Source organism: Phalacrocorax carbo, chromosome Z (genome assembly GCF_963921805.1).
Source record: "Phalacrocorax carbo chromosome Z, bPhaCar2.1, whole genome shotgun sequence".
Lineage (NCBI taxonomy): Eukaryota > Metazoa > Chordata > Aves > Suliformes > Phalacrocoracidae > Phalacrocorax > Phalacrocorax carbo.
This window is the reverse complement of record NC_087548.1, coordinates 20,414,705-20,431,039: the sequence shown is the minus strand read 5'-3', so window position 1 is coordinate 20,431,039 and position 16,335 is coordinate 20,414,705. Positions and strand designations below refer to the sequence as shown.

At 37.2% G+C, this 16,335-nt stretch overlaps 1 protein-coding gene across 1 annotated transcript in view; it reads right to left on the bottom strand.

Annotated features, from left to right (window-relative positions):
* NDUFS4 (NADH:ubiquinone oxidoreductase subunit S4) overlaps positions 1–16,335 on the bottom strand; it is a 49,045-nt gene that overhangs the window by 17,578 nt on the left and 15,132 nt on the right. Inside the window, exon 2 of the mRNA XM_064437764.1 lies at positions 10,866–10,944. Coding sequence (XP_064293834.1) covers positions 10,866–10,944 — 79 coding nt within the window. The remainder of the gene's footprint in view (positions 1–10,865; positions 10,945–16,335) is intronic.

Genomic DNA, 16,335 nt, shown 5'->3' with positions numbered 1-16,335 from the left:
GCCTGCCTTCATTGTGATGCATGTTCTCTATTCTTTACAACTCCTTTATAAAGTGATTTCTGTAACAGATCTTTGAGACACAGGGGAGGAAAACAGAAGCAAATCCCCAATCAAGAAATGCAAATTTAGAGCAAAATCCCTGTTGGTGCACACTTTTTAGGAGAAAAGTTGCATTTAAGAAATTACAAGGAAGCCAGACCCGTTAAAAGCTGTCTCTTACCCTAATGCAAGATGTAATGCTTCTATGTAATATGCATGGACTTTAAAAGTTGAAAGCAAGTGCTAAATAGTGTACATAATTTCCATACACAGCAGGTAGTGAAGCACGAAAAGAACTGACACAGTTACCCTCGTTAAAGAGATGCACAATAGAGAACTGTTATGCAGTGTTAGCATACTGAAGGTCTATGCATCAGGGATGTTGTGGCTATTAACTGCTTAAATGTTCGCTGTATTTTGTTAATTAGTGCATACAGCTTTTAAGCCTTAAATGTGTTTTAGAAGGCTCTTTTCTAACAGTAACACAGTCATTATTCCCTGGTGGGGATGGGAAAGGTTGATGGGGCTTCAAGTATTTCAGCATCATCAATAAAACATGCAGCTTAATACCACTGGACAAAACCAGTTTCTTTAAATTTATCTATACAGTTAGTTAGAACAGAAGCTTTCTACAAGAATCTCTACTGGAAGCAAACATTACAGATCTTCAACTCCTGACTTATCAGAGAATCAGAATTAGTTGAGCCAAGAATGCTTTCAAATGGAGGTGACATGGCAACAAAAATGTGGTCCTAAGAACATGCAACTAAGAAAACATACAAACAGGAGAATAAAGAATAAAATACTAGCACAAACTAAAATTTTAATCTTCAGAAGCTTCTGCCTGGTTAACATGCTACTCAGTGAAAACTTTAAAATATATGACTTATGATGATGATGTTGGCCCATACCGAAAAATACTGTTATTTATCTTTATACATGAATATATGCATATCTATAAAATGAATCCATGAGGAAAAACTATCCACTACTTCAGATATTTGTAATCAGAATTACTCACCATACTCTTAAATTTTTAAAAACTTCTGCAACATAATTATAACATCTTTTAAAAAATATTGTATTTGGTATGTCTTATCAACATTTTGTGGAAATTCCTTACAGCTCAGCTTCTTCTCACTTGTTAAGCCAGTTTTCAGGCTAACAGGTAATAGAACAAAAGTTATTTTCCCATAAAGCAAACATTTTCTTTGCACTGAACATAGGCCAATGGGCTTTATGGAGTAAACAGAACTGACTACGCCAAAAAGATACATAAGAGATTGAGCAGTCTCCCCACAGTGCACGCTTCAACACACAAGAACTAAATTGCACATTAAACTCTGGATCTGAACATCAGATTCTTTCTCCATGGTGCATGTCCCCACTTAGCACAGGTTAACATTCCTAATTTGAGAAAACAGCCATGAAAGTAGTTCAAAGATACCACATAAACAAGCCATCAGGAACTGGAAGAGCATCTGGTTCCATTCCACCACTAATCTTCTCAGTAGGAAGGGGCAGTACTGAAGAAGCGCCAAGCTCTCTTGCAGCACGACCAAGATGTTGAAGGATTCCCACAGGATTACTGGGCTTTCCAGACAAGGAAAGCTTTTTCTTTCAAGACTTGATAAAATGATTCATCTAGAACTTCATGACTTAAAACAGCTTTCAAGTCTGCACATAGACCTTGGTTAGTTCAGCTACAATTTCTGTCTTAAATCTACAACTTAGGTATACTACAAAAATGCAGAAAGACACATCTGATTGAACAGAAAATCTAGTGCTCTGTACAAGAAACTGTTTATTCACAATTCCTGACAGGACAAGAAGAATTCATGTCATCTACAGAAATAGTTCATAACAGGGGATACTAACTCAGGTGTTCTAGAAAAGAATCAGATAATGGTATTGTTTTATGAGAACAGAAAAACACTATCTACTCTTTAAAAAGCAAAACTACTAAACAAAACAGCTCCAAAAATGAAGTTACTTCTTACTGCTGTTGATTACTAGACTGTATCAATGGCTTACTTTTATTCTTTCTAGCAGATTAGAAACATTGCTTGCATATTTAGACTTACAAAACCAAACAAGTATTTGCATGTTGAATAACCCTCAGGAAACCAGACAAACGAAACATCGCACAATGACACTCCCTTAATTTGTTCTGAGCAGCCACCATAGCAAGTTCTTCAAAACCAGTAATCTTTGATATAAAATGAAATACTAGGTAATGAAATAAAAAAAAAGTTGCCTGCATACCCTTCAAAGAGACTTATTCTTTGACCCAGTACTCCAGACTAAAGCCTTGAAATTTTTGCACAAGAATGCTGCACCAAGGAAGCCCAGACAAAACAGACACTCGGGATGTTAGAAGGTTGTGTAACCTCAATCTCAGACACTCCTCCTTCCAGTACCCAGCAGAGATAGCACTACCATGCACCAAAAAGCTCTCAGACAAAGAAATCCAAATCCTTCACTCCGTCCTAAAACCCAAATAAACCTACATAAGGATGAGAGCGTAATTCTTCTCATTGATACAACTATGTTATCACTTTATACGAGGTTCTGGGCTACTTGCAAAATGTGTAGTTTTCTAAACACGAAAACAAAATTATCTCAGGCTGAAATCTAGTCACATAGCAATATATATTGTTCTTAAAGGACAGCTAAAGGTGATGGCAATTTCTTCATTTGGACTGTCAGAGTTACAGAAAGCTTCTTTATCATGTGGAGTAACTTGTTGCCCACTGACATTCTTACAGAAAGCTCTTTATCAGTATCCAGCCAACCAGGTCTTCTAAACCACCACAAGCTTCATCAAACTACAACTGTGTACAAAAACAAGTTGTAGCAAGCACTATAGGTTGATATTCCAACTGAAGAGGGATTTAATTGCCAAGCAGCAAAATATAGTGAGTTTTCAGCACTGAAAATGTGTACAAAGCTAGGTAATCTGTTAACTTCACACACACACACCCCCCTACACCTGAGCTTGCACTGTATTAAAGACCAAATGCAACTAAGAGCCTAAACTATAAAGAAGAAACTGCCAAATTCTTTAAATTAAAAATAAAAATAATCACTATCTAGAAATAAATATATTCTCTGGCAGACCAGTGTGGTATACATGAAGTGAGAAGGATTATCACCATCCCCACCATCATTAAAACCTTTAAATATTTAATTTCACATTAGCTGTTTGACAAAGTTATCCAAGACAGTTTCTTCCTGCCCAGAGCAGTATTTCTTTGTCTCCTGGGGGGTGGGGGGAATAGAAAAAGAAATCTGCAAAACTGCAGGTTCACAAATAAACTATCAGTGAGTACAAAATGTAAAGGCCTTTAAGTATTCAACTCCATGTAATTCCACTCTTAAATTAGATACTTTTATTAAAGGAGATGTATATGTATTCTTACTTGCAGTCTTCTCTCTTGAATATTTCAATTGTATTGAAAGAATGCATTGATTTTGAAATAAATTCTAGCATGTGATTTTATCTTGTCAATACCTACAAATATCTGAACGGTGGGAGTCAAGAGAATGGGGCCAGACTCTTTTCAGCAGCACCCAATGACAGGACAAGGGGCAATGGGCACAAGTTGGAACACAGGAAGTTCCAGCTAAACATGAGACACAAACTTCCTTCCTGTGAGGGTGCCAGAGCAGTGGCACAGGCTGCCCAGGGAGGCTGTGGAGTCTCCTTCCCTGGAGAATTCAAAACCCACCTGGATGTCTTCCTGTGCCCCCTGCTCTAGGTGTCCCTGCTCAAGCAGGGGGGTTGGACAAGATGATCTCCAGAGGTCCCTTCCAGCCCCCACCATTCTGTGATACCTTAATCACCTTTTACACTGGAAACTAGTATCATTCAAGTGTCAAATAGCACAACTGCAGATGACTGAATGCAAACTAAACACTAAGTATTGCATATGAAGTGAAACAAGAGGACAAGACACACTGTATTAAATATTTTATAAACCACAAGCAAACAATTTTTCTTTTATCTTGAACCCCAAGAACACCACAGTTCCAACAAGCTGGTGACCTGCTTACTTGACACAACTGTGATGGAAGAAAGTACTGCTCCAAATCACAGGTTTCATATACAAGGCCATTTTGGCCAAAGCTAGAAACTGTTTCTCAAAACATATCTGCTAAGCAAAGGGTGGAAAAACCCCACTTTTATTAACCTTATTTTACATAGCAGTTTTATTAACTTTTATTCATTTTGCATTATTCTGAAGCAAAATGCAAGCTGCTGATCTAACTGAGAGAAAAAAATAAATAGAAGAAATACAGCCTACAAGAGAGTAATCTGGGGCTGGGGGAGGGAATGGGTAACTCACTCTGAACACCCACACAGATTTCCATCCTTGTACCTTGTGCCTTTTGAATATGACAACTCCCTATCACAGGGCCATACATATAAGACACATACAAATTTCTAAGTTACATTCCTCATCTAAAGAGGAATGCTGTCCTGCACTGAATCCTTTCTGGTAACCAGACAAATAAATACTGCAGCTAGATGGATTAAATGAGGAAGAGAGTATTCTAAATTCTTTCATCCCATTAAGTTACTTTAGGAACAGCTTGAACTGGTTTCTCAAGGAACAACCCACAAGGGGTTAACGGCATTTTGAAAAACCAAAACACTGATCATCCACTATATCCTTATTATCTAATACAGTGGTAACGCTTGGAGCATTCTTGGCCGAATAGTAGTTTTGAAAAAAGGAAATCTAGTAAGCCTGTCTTTAATAAATGCATACTTCGCCAAGTGTTTCTCTTAACCCAGTTGCAAAAGCAGCAAAAAACAGTCTTCAAATGCAGTGTCACAGTGTCTCACACGTAATTTTACAACACATTACCGCTTTACTGTTCAGAGTAAAGTATATGATATACTCTCAGTTCTTCAGAAAGGCTGCTAGCAATGATCACACTTTAAAAAGCATGTTAAAGTTTGATTTGCCATGTCCTTTGTTTCACAGCACTGTAGACTATCAGATTGAGATTTGAAGAAGTTTCATCATTCCAGGCTATTTTCCACCTCTTTGTATATTTTACGTTAAACTGCAGTGTTACCATTGTTTATTATAGTAAAGTCTATGCTTCTCTAATCAAACTAAGATTATACAATGTCACAAATTTATAAGCCTAGCCAAAGCTGGGATTTGAAGATGGTGAACAACTATGACTCAAACCTGAAAACACTGTGTGATGTTTGCTAATAATGCGGTCTTCTGGAAAAAATGGACTGGAGTGTTTCTGCAACTTCTTTGCTGAAGAGCTACCTGTGCTGAGAATCCCGTTAATATACCCCTACTCCTGGATTATCCAATAGTAAACACAACAGACACTAACTGCTACCTGTGGATGGCCAAGAGGAAGCTCTTAAGATTCTTGATACTGATTTCACAGTAGTTACTAGAATCACAGATCATTTAGGTTGGAAAAGACCCTTAAGATCATCAAATCCAACTGTTAACCTAACATCGCAAAGTCCACCGCTAACCATGTCACTAAGCCCCACATCTACACATCTTTTAAATACCTCCATGGATGGTGACTCAACCACTTCCCTGGGCAGCCTGGTCCAATGCTTGACAACCCGTTCAGTAAAGAAATTTTTTCCTAGTATCCAATCCATTTCCTCTTGTGCTATCACTTTTTACTTGGGAGAAGAGACTGACACCAACCATGCTACAACCTCCTTTCAGGTAGAGAGCAATAAGGTCTCCCCTCAGCCACCTCTTCTCCAGGCTAAACAACCCCAGTTCCCTCAGCCACACCTCATGAGACTTGCTGTCCATATCCTTCACCAGCTTCACATTGCTCACGCTCCACATTGGACACGCTCCAGAATCTCAATGTCTTTCTTGTAGAATACTGTGAATACTAAACACAGTACTCAAGGTGCAGTCTCACCAGTGCCGAGTACAGGGGCACAATCACTTCCCTACTCCTGCTGGACACACTATTCCTGATGCAAGCCAGGATGCTGTTGGCTGCCTTGGACACCTGGGCACACTGCTGGCTCATGTGTTGGCTGTTGACCAACATGCCCAGGTCCTGCTCTCCAGCCACTCTCTCCAGCTGCTCTCCAGCCACTCTTCCCCAAGCCTGTAGCGTTGCATGGGGTTGTTGTAACCCAAGTGCAGGACCCAGAACTTGGCCTTGTTTAATCTCATACCACTGGCCTTGGCCCATCGATCCAGCCTGTCCAGATCCCTCTCCAGAGCCTTCCTACCCTCGAGAAGATCAACATTCCACCCAACCTGATGTGGCCTTCAAACTTACTGAGGGTGCACTCAATCCCCTTGTCTAGATCATTCATAAAGGTACCAAAACAGAACTGGCCCCAAAACTGAGCCCTGGGGAACAATGCTTTTGACCGGCTGCCAAATGCGTTTAATTCCACTCACCACCACTCTTTGGGGCCAGTCATTCCGCCAGCCTTTTACCCAGTGAGAAGCACACCAGTCCAAGCCACGAGCAGGCAGTTTCCCCTGGAGAATGCTGTGAGAGATGGTTTCAAAGGCTTTACTAAAGTCCACGTAAACAACACCCACAGCCTTTGTCTCATCCACTAAAAGTCCACTTCTTAATCTGCTTTGGCCTAGGCTGCTGCAGTATAGAGCATTTACAGCTCCTCTTGAACATCATCTGAAAAGTACGAACTGCTCATCCTCAAAACGGGGTTCAGATTTTCTGTGCCCAATTTGGTCTATGCAAGTTATCTTTAGTGAGTTACGTTGAGTTTGCCCTCTGCTGAGCTTCAGTACTGAGACTTCTGAACCATTGCTGAAAAAAGAGTTAATTATAGACAAAACAAAACAATTTCAGGACAGGTGCTGAAATGTGGGTAGCATCATTGTAGTTAGTCTGTTATGCTTAGAATAGAGCCCATCCCCCTACATGTATGCACAAATCTGCAGAAACTATTTTAGTATCATTTCGATTGCACTTGATCACTCTTATCCTATTTTATCTTGGCCTGATGCAGAATAAAAACATGTGAGATGGCTGCAACTAATAGCTGATCCTGCTGATCATTAACCACAGCTCCACAATGTTTCTAGCATCTAGCATGTGGTGGACTTGGCAGGGATAGTTCAGTGGTTGGACTTGATGACCTTAAGGGTCTTTTCCAACCTTAATGATTCTATGATCTCCCCAGTGACCAAACCCTACAACTGCTCTTGCAATAATTTTTGCTTTGAGCAAAACATATACATTATCAGTGGATTATTCTGCTTTAGAGATACAAAGGATATTTTCTGGCAGTTGTTCTAATTTTGAAACTTTCATGCAATATTGCTACCATTTAACCACTACAAAAGTCCTTTTATTGACATATCTTTTGGGGTACCTTCCAATTGCAGACAGCAACTTTCACAAAAGTGCCTAGCCTGTAGAAACTCCAGGCTAGACATCCACAATGAAGTGCTGCCAGCAATGACTGGGAAGCCTGCTTAAAGTGCACATGCTGAACTGCACAACTTTTAGCTACAACAAACAATATTCATGCACCCTACTTAACAACGACTGAAACAAATACAGTAATTTGAAACCGTTCAAACCCCCGTTTTAGGCAAAACCACTGAAGCTTTTTATAATGATGATGGAAGCTATATTATTCCATACGCACAAACAGTTAAATCATTTGAAACATTACCTGAGGGAGATTTGCTGCCGACAGCCTTTGTCCTCTATAGCCCAAATTTCCTAATGCAAGCAGTGTCTTGAGAGACTACTTTTCACACAGCTATTTGTCCAGACTCTTGGAATATGACCTAATTGGTGGCCAGAGATTCAAAATGTGATGCAAGAACTGTATTTCTGTTTAGCTTTTTTCATTTTGTATGTTATTTTCTTCAGATTTAACTGTTCATTTAAAGTTATTTTATTCAGTATTCACTGAAAACAGCTACTAACTCAGATAAAGATATAATTTCTTGGATGTATTTTATACAAGCTGAGCATTTAACTCCTCCTACATGTAAGAGTCCCACTTTTTTCTAATATGAAAAATGAATGTAGACTGTATTTTCTACTATTTCATTAACCCTCATTTTTCTGTTCTAGTCAACACATGCTGGACTGCAGTAAGAAGGTAACAGACTACTACTTAATAATTCAATATCGGGATGCTCTTCCCCCTTCTATTTCATTTGTGTTTCCAAAGACAAGGAATACTTTAACCCTTACAGAACCAAATGGGACTCTAGATAATTCAAAGGAACCCCCGTTGATCAGGTTCTAGCATATGCATGTACACATAGGAATACAAGGTCTACAGAAGCACTGGAAATAGATTAATTCAAATACAATATGTAGTTAAAAGTTTTCGATAACCACAGTGTTACTCTACCAGCCTTGTAAATGTCAAGGCACAGAAGAATTCAGTTTCAAAGTAAGTTAGGAGTAAGGCACACAAGAATAACCACATCCCATTTCCAACCTGTTCTTGCTTCTTTCTGATATGCATGTAAAAACCACCCATGAAGTGATGCCAGGCTTTAAAAAAAAAAAATAAATGACAAAACCAACAAAGCCATCAAAATATGATTTCTTAATTTCTAACAATAAGATGTAACACAAGAGGAGGGGCCTTTTTAAATTAGAAGTTAAACATCAACCTCTGGAATATAGTTTAATTACAACTTGCATGGAAATAATAGTTTTATTATGCCTAGCAACGTTACTTAAAACCCAGAAAATTAATGTAAGGTGTTAAATTAGTTTTAATGGGTGGTAATTAATCCTACTTAAAATTAGAAAATACACTGCAACAACATAAAATAAGCTCATACAGAACTCTACTTTTCTGTGAGGTTTAACAGGTGTCTACAGAACTCCTAAACCTTAAAGAGTTGAAAACACATCAAACCTCTTTGCGAAGATTTTCCTTGCTAATGGGATATAAATTTTTGCCCATTAATAGAGCATCAGTTATTCGATATTTTATGGCATTATGGAAACTTCTACAAAAACGTAACTAAATCTACAAATGAAAATTTTAAAATATTATAATTTTCTAGCACTTTCAGGCTCTAAAATCATCTGCAAAAAAAAAGATTTGTGCATCTAGAATGTGCACCTACATGGACAATATTGTAGGAAAATACTACTCGGTCTGACATTTCACCCAATACTTGAAAGAACTGAAGATAAAATAATAAACTAGATACATTATATGTGTCAAAATTAAGCAAAATTAGCAAATGACTGTGACTATGAGATCTCAAAAAAAGCCCCAGCAACTATGAGTGTCTCCAACTTGATGAGAACGTATAATGACATTAGAAATAACCACTTCACTTACAATTCATTTACTCTAACACAAAGAGAACAGAATACTTGTATTTCAAATTAGTTATCACTTTAACTCAACTGGAAGTATAAACTCATAGCCAGACAGGGTAATAATGTACAACCCTAATTTAGGATGAAGTACGTTTAAATACAATATGTATTTAAGTATTTTGTGGGTCTGTCTTTGCACTATAGTCTCTTTCAGATCTACGTATCCATCATCCGAGCTCACAATTAGGGAAACGTGATACTGTAAACTCAGGTGCTACAAAACTCTAGATTTTTTTTTTAATGTTAAATAACAGTGTTACAATAATGAAACACAATTGATAGTTTGTTTAGGGAAATGTAGGTCTATTGACTTGGTAAATCTTATTTACATAGTGACTTATGAACTGTTGTACATTAAATGAAATTTCCTGAATCCCAGCTTATGCACCTAGGTTAGCAAGATAATCATATTTAATTAATCAGTATTACTTTCGCCTAATTTTTAAAACTAAAATTATACTACTTTTTAAATTCAGAAAAGTTTACAAAAGAACTTAAATTTCTTTACCTCTGGATTATTATTGCTACATTTATATTACAAAGCATGAGAGAAAAAAACAGCCCTGAAGAGTTGTTAAAGTAGGTGTAGTTTCTTCCAATAGCCCATTAAACTTCATTTGTCTCAACCTGTAGTTATCATTACAAATGTTTAATTTATAAATACAAATTCCAAATATATCTTGGGCAGTTAATATAGCTTCAGGGATACAAGAAAGTACATATATTATGAACTGTCTGGTACATATGATGGGAATTCTTCTTTCCTGAAGATTCAAAAGCAATATGAAAACCAATGAAAAGCATGCTTCTGCTGTGACACATTCTCCCCAGACATCTTACAAAAATTATAGTATTGAATAATGTAAACATAAGTGTCAGGTTGCATCTAGAGTAACAGACCACACATTATGGAAGAACTTACAAGAAAAGATTGCCAAATTTCTGATCTGCTACTGATTAGAAGAATGTTATGCATTTGTTCCTAGTTGTAATCTAACCTTCATGCATATTCAAAAGCTGGAGTATATGTGCATAGTAACAATAATCTTACATGATGCTACTTTAGACAATTTCTTTTGAAATCTGGGTTCTAATGAAGATAATTCCAGGAAGGTGGCAAATCCTGTATAATTTCACCACACAGAAAATACACCTAGATTTCAAAAAGAGCAAACATTATAAATTACAGGTCATACTGGTCCTTGGCCATAATATAATAATAATAAACAAGGTACTCATAATTTTATATTGCTTAACACTTTGAATGCCATATTTCTTTTACATAATTATGTTTTACTGATGTTCCCCTTTTAGGAATGTATCAAGCATTGTTGCTTTGTAGCTCACATTTATACGGCTTTCCTAGAAGAGCGCAGAATACCATACTGAACGCCTATTGTGCAGAAATAACCCTGAAGGCTGTATCATAGCAGTATGCAGTAGAAAACCCTTACCAATTTTTCATCAACTGTGATGAGTTGCGTGTCTCGAGTTTGGTCCTGTGCCAGCCGCCATGTGGAAGTGCTCAGTGACCTGCGGTGCAAGACTTGAAGTTAAAAAATGATTCATGCAATGAGAAAATAGAGGCAGACAAATCTTACATAAACAAGTTACTTTAACAATATCCGTCTTGTAAAAAAAAATTGAAGAGGGAGAGATGAGGGCACAAAAATCCTTTTTCTCCCCAATTAGTTCTGTCTGCTGAGTTTTTGGCAGACTCCCACTTAGCAGTTCACAACAGGCTGCACTTTATGTCAGCCTACAGGCTCTCTATCACAGAGAGACTGCCAGTGGCAAGGACTGTACTGCTCTATATGAATGTACAGTAGCTGGTTTGTCACGAACAGAGAGAAAAATACAAGGCTGCTGCAAGCATTTGGGAACTCTGATCCTTAAAATGATGGCACCAGAGGAAAAAATTCCTAAATCTATTTGTTATGGTAAAGCTCCAGTTCTACACTTTAATAACAGAATATTAACAAATTAAAAAAAAGAAAAAAAAACCCCAAACACAACAAAAAACAGCAAAACAAACCCTGATAATTCAAACAAAATTTTCTGGTTTTTAGTGGGCAAAGCTCTCAACTATTTTGCTTCATTTCTACTCAGTATGGGTCAGCTTATTAGTTTCCAAGAAATGTGACTAATCTTCTTGCGTAATTACTAAACCTGTAAGGTACAGATGGAAACACAGAACGCAATGCCACATTACTGAATTAAGAAGTAAAATTTGCCCTTAATTCACACTACATCACTAATGTCAGGATCGGGCCCTTGAATACAAATCATCTTTTGGTAAAACAATGCAAGAGCAAGTGAAACAAGCCAAAAGGCCCAATTCTCTGAGCTAATAGTGTGCTTCACATTTAATTAAGGTCATTTTAAACAAATGAAGCACAAAAGTGCAAGAATATAGACGACTGAAGAGGGACTAAGCCAGTTTCATTCCAACTGCTCTTCAGAAGATTACCTAATTTGGGAAGCCACACACGCTTGCAGATGCAAATGAACTTTGAGATTTTGCCTACAGGATACTTAGAACCATACTTCTAGTAATTTAATGCTATTGGCAATTCTTACCTAATTTTTGAGGAAACCAACCATAAGTGCCTTTAAAAACACCACAGCTTTTAAAGCCAAATTCCAAGACTTTCAGAAAATCCACAATACTAAACAAACTAACACCCCATACCCCACCCCCGCCATTAACTATAACTCTTGAAGAGTCAGTAAAGTGAAAGGTGTCTCAGGACCAGATAACTTGCACAAAATTGTTCCAAAGCTGTAGAATTAAAAGAGCACATCTTCTACCACATTCTGTTAAGCCACGGAAACACGGAACATCTAACTCGGCAACAGCCTCCATAACACATGCATCTACCATGTCTTCTAATCTCGAATCCCTCCCCAGTGTTTATCAGTTTTGGTGAGAATGCATTTGAAGACATGAACTTGACCATTTAATTTATCTAGCTGCACTGGATTTAACACATTAACTAAACAAGCATTCAATTTCCAGACAATATTAGCATGGTAGTTTTTAGGAGGTAAAAACTATGCTAGAAAGGAATTTGAAATTAGTGACTATAAAGAAAGCCACAAGGATCTTATAAAACTAAACAACTGGAACAAAGTTCAGTTCAGTAGTATTTCAGATGCAGACTCCCACAAATCTATACTTCTAACACAGATTGTTACTAAATTACCTTCCATTTGCCAATAACAACTTCAAAAACTCTCCACATAATGAAAAATAAACTCGAAGCACAGGGTTTATAGAATCACCTAACTTTGTGACATGGATAGACCCACCTATTATCTGGAAGGGTACTTTGAAGAACAAGATGAAGTTTTCAGGTGCAAGGGACCACAAGAATTTCATAAACATCAAAATGGTACCTACTCTGTTAGGTGAAAATTGCTATCCCAGAGAGCTTCTGGCTCAACACAGCTGTCATTTTTTAATTTGTACATGTAAAACAATAAATCCTAAAAACAGAATAGACAGATACTGCAGTCTGCTACAAGAAAGGACTCTTAGATGGTCCTTATTCAAAGCACACCAAGAGAGAAGTTACCCTAAAAACCTTCAGAACAGAGGCATTACACTTAAGTTCCAGTGGCAAGTAGCTGAAGCCATTTCTAGCCATAAACAAGGCAAAAATATTGTAATAGGGAAATCAGTTTCTCCCCCACTCCAGGAATTTTAATATCAAAGTAGTATTCAGCAGGTATTCTAGAACTTCATGTGATACAGTGTTCACTACACTACTTAATAAAAGGCCAAAGAAACACATTGGATTTTGCAACCAAATTGGTCCTTTCTGGATAGAAAATAATGTAAACTATGAATCAAGTTCTTTCAGCCTCGCTCTGTGGAGAGGTCTGATGAATATGTAAAGGTTTGGGTGTGCCAGGATTTAAGTAATAAGGCTGATCAGAATCACACTTTTTCTTCTAATATAAATGCAATTTGGAACAAAATCTAGCACAACTCAGTTTGAATTTGGGCTGTTTGGTTTTTTATTCTTCTTTTTTTTTTTTTAATGTGGAAAAGCATTACTCAGCTTTGAAAAGTATAAATGCCATGCCCTACCAAAACTATTTCCAATCAGCATTATGTCACTTAACATTGTTTTTACTCAGATGATTGTCCATTTTAGAAATGTTTGTATTTGCAGAAAAAAGAATTAAAGAGATTTCATACCATTAGTTAACAGGGAAGAGAAGGGTAAAAATCCCACCAGAGTAAAGGTCGGCAGAATCTCTCTCTGAGATGTGTCTACACTGCATACAGAGGGAGCCAATTTTTTTGATGTCTCTGTCAGCTGGGATAAATTGCAAGGCATCACACCTTACCAGTCTCCATGATGTTTTAACTCCTCTATTCTACAAAAGCAGACACAGAGTCTACTAACCTAAGTCAACTTTTGCTCCTCTTCATAATCTTTCAAAGCCACTTCTCTTGACTAGACCATACTGGAAAAAGCCCAATTGTTACTGGAATTTGCAGCCTTGTACATTTCTTAGATGCCTAGCCTTCTGTCCGTCCCTGGATTGCAATGAGTTGGAAAGAACATACTTTCCTTAAGAACTTCCTCTTTGAAGAGTGGTTGAAAACTGGTATTTGGACTAGACTAGGAATGTGAACTTTAAGTCCATGGAAGTCTCTCTGTGTAAAAATACGTAAAACTTCAGTTTTGCTTTAAAGATGACAGGCTGTTGATACTTCCATTCGTTGCATCTCTCATAGGAAAGTAACCTGGAGCTTAGAAATACCAGCAACTCTGAAATACCATGTGATCTGAAGTACTACTATTTAGAAGTTAATAGGAAGCGTTACTTGAGTCCCAGAATGCTTGTTTGATTTTCAACAGGTTTCACTGCAAGTTTGTCCCTAATGTCAGGCACTTAACTGAGCAGATAACCAGGAAAAAGACCTCTTTCACACAATCCTCTCTTTTCAGACTCCCACAACAAGTACCATCTGATAAATCATTTCCACTTAGAAATTGTATGAACTTTACAACATTATTTTACCTTCAAATTAAATGAATATGCAATCTAAATCACTTAAGTGACCACTCAATTTAAACCTTTCATACTGTCTTCAACAGTAAAGTAATTCTCACAAAATTCCCAATGAATACTTTCCTCTGCCCACATCCACCTTGACCTTTAGGTAGCTTTTGTGACAGATAAACTTGCAGAATTACAAAACGTACTTTTTACAGTTCTGTTCTCACAAGGTTCTCCTCCTTTCTTCTACTAGTGACCTCTAGAAAGGTAATCTGCTTTCCTCCCTTCTGTTGTAAGCCATATGAGCCCACATTATTCCATTCTGCCTCTTTTTGACTGCTTATGCCTTTTTTTCCTGTCCAAACATCTTGGGATGAGGCCTTAAGAGCAGGAAGTTCCATTTCTGACCCCGTTTCAAGACTAATCAAACTCTGATCTAAAATTACTGTACACAGAATACTTTAAATAAAACCAGCAATCTAATTCTGAAATTCAGAAACTAGACAGAAAGTTTTACACATAACAGCTAGCAACAATAAACCCTGCTATCTTCTAGGCTCAATAATATCCCATTCAAAATACAGATCAGACAAACTTCCTTCACATTACTATCTAACAAAGTGTGATGAGACTCCAAGCTGGCCAGAGCTCTGTTATAGATCTGCCCAAATATTTTTCAGGTAGTAAGCTCCCTCGTAATGAACAAACAAGCCTTTCAATGTAAAAGCCTGGGTTTATTAGAATAGTTAGGCTTTTAAAACAAAAGCCCTTCAAAATTATGTAGGCAAATGTAAGTTTAAGCTTTATTAAAAACAAAAGTCACCCATATCCTTTGTGATCTTGACTTGCCCACAGTATCCCCCATTAATGTATAATCTAATGTATAACCCAATCTGCTGCTTCTTGGATTATAACCTACCCTACACAAGGTCTTCTAGTCCCTAAAGGTTTTTCTTTCATCAAGGAGGCCTGGATATATGGCTGGCAAAGATGTCACACTTAGTCCACAGGGACTCAGACAGCAAAATTCTCCCCTTGAAGTTTATCTTTCTGGGCCTCTTCCTTCAGATGCATCTGGCATCACGCTCTTCTTCCCCAAGTATATTCCCTCTCAAATCTCTTAGTCACTCTCTTAATGGAAGATTCCTTCTTTGTTCTCTACATATTATTCTGTCACACAAATACAGAGGTGTCTTTGTGTTTCCACAAACATCAGTAGCTTGGTATGAATGTACAGGGGCTCCTTTGGCTAGAGACCACCACTCAAATTGTCATTTGGATTGCAATTATGAAAGTTTTATTTTCTTCCCACCCTGTACCATTGTGTTGGGCATTTAAATTCCTTAAACTTGATCTATATGATCCTGTACCATCATTTTACACTATTATCATTTTAATAATTTCTATAATTTATTACCATTTCACTATACTAATTTTGACAGTTCATTTAAAATGTAACTTTGTGTAATAAAATTTTGTCTTTAGCATCAATCTAACCGTGGTACAGCTTCAGCATGAACTCTGCTTTAATATCTGCTATAAAACAATAACATACTTTAATGATATTTCTGGGTCTCAGTGTTAGGAATTTAAAAAATGTTAAGGTCACTTTTTCTTTCACAGTGCACATTTCTTTAATAGGTATTATAGACCAGAACATTGCATATGGACTGGGTTATGGCTACAATTCATTATTTTATAGTCTCACAGTAAATGTTAATGTCTTTTATACTGTGTAGAGAGACAACAGTAGAAATTTTGCAAAGAGTACACTACAGTCGTCTTATTAAATACTTGTAAAAATATTTTCACATTAGCTCATTATCACAGAACAAATTAATGATGACTACTAGTGAAAAAGTGAATTTGTAGTGTTGAGAAATGTGTATAGGTATCACGTATCCT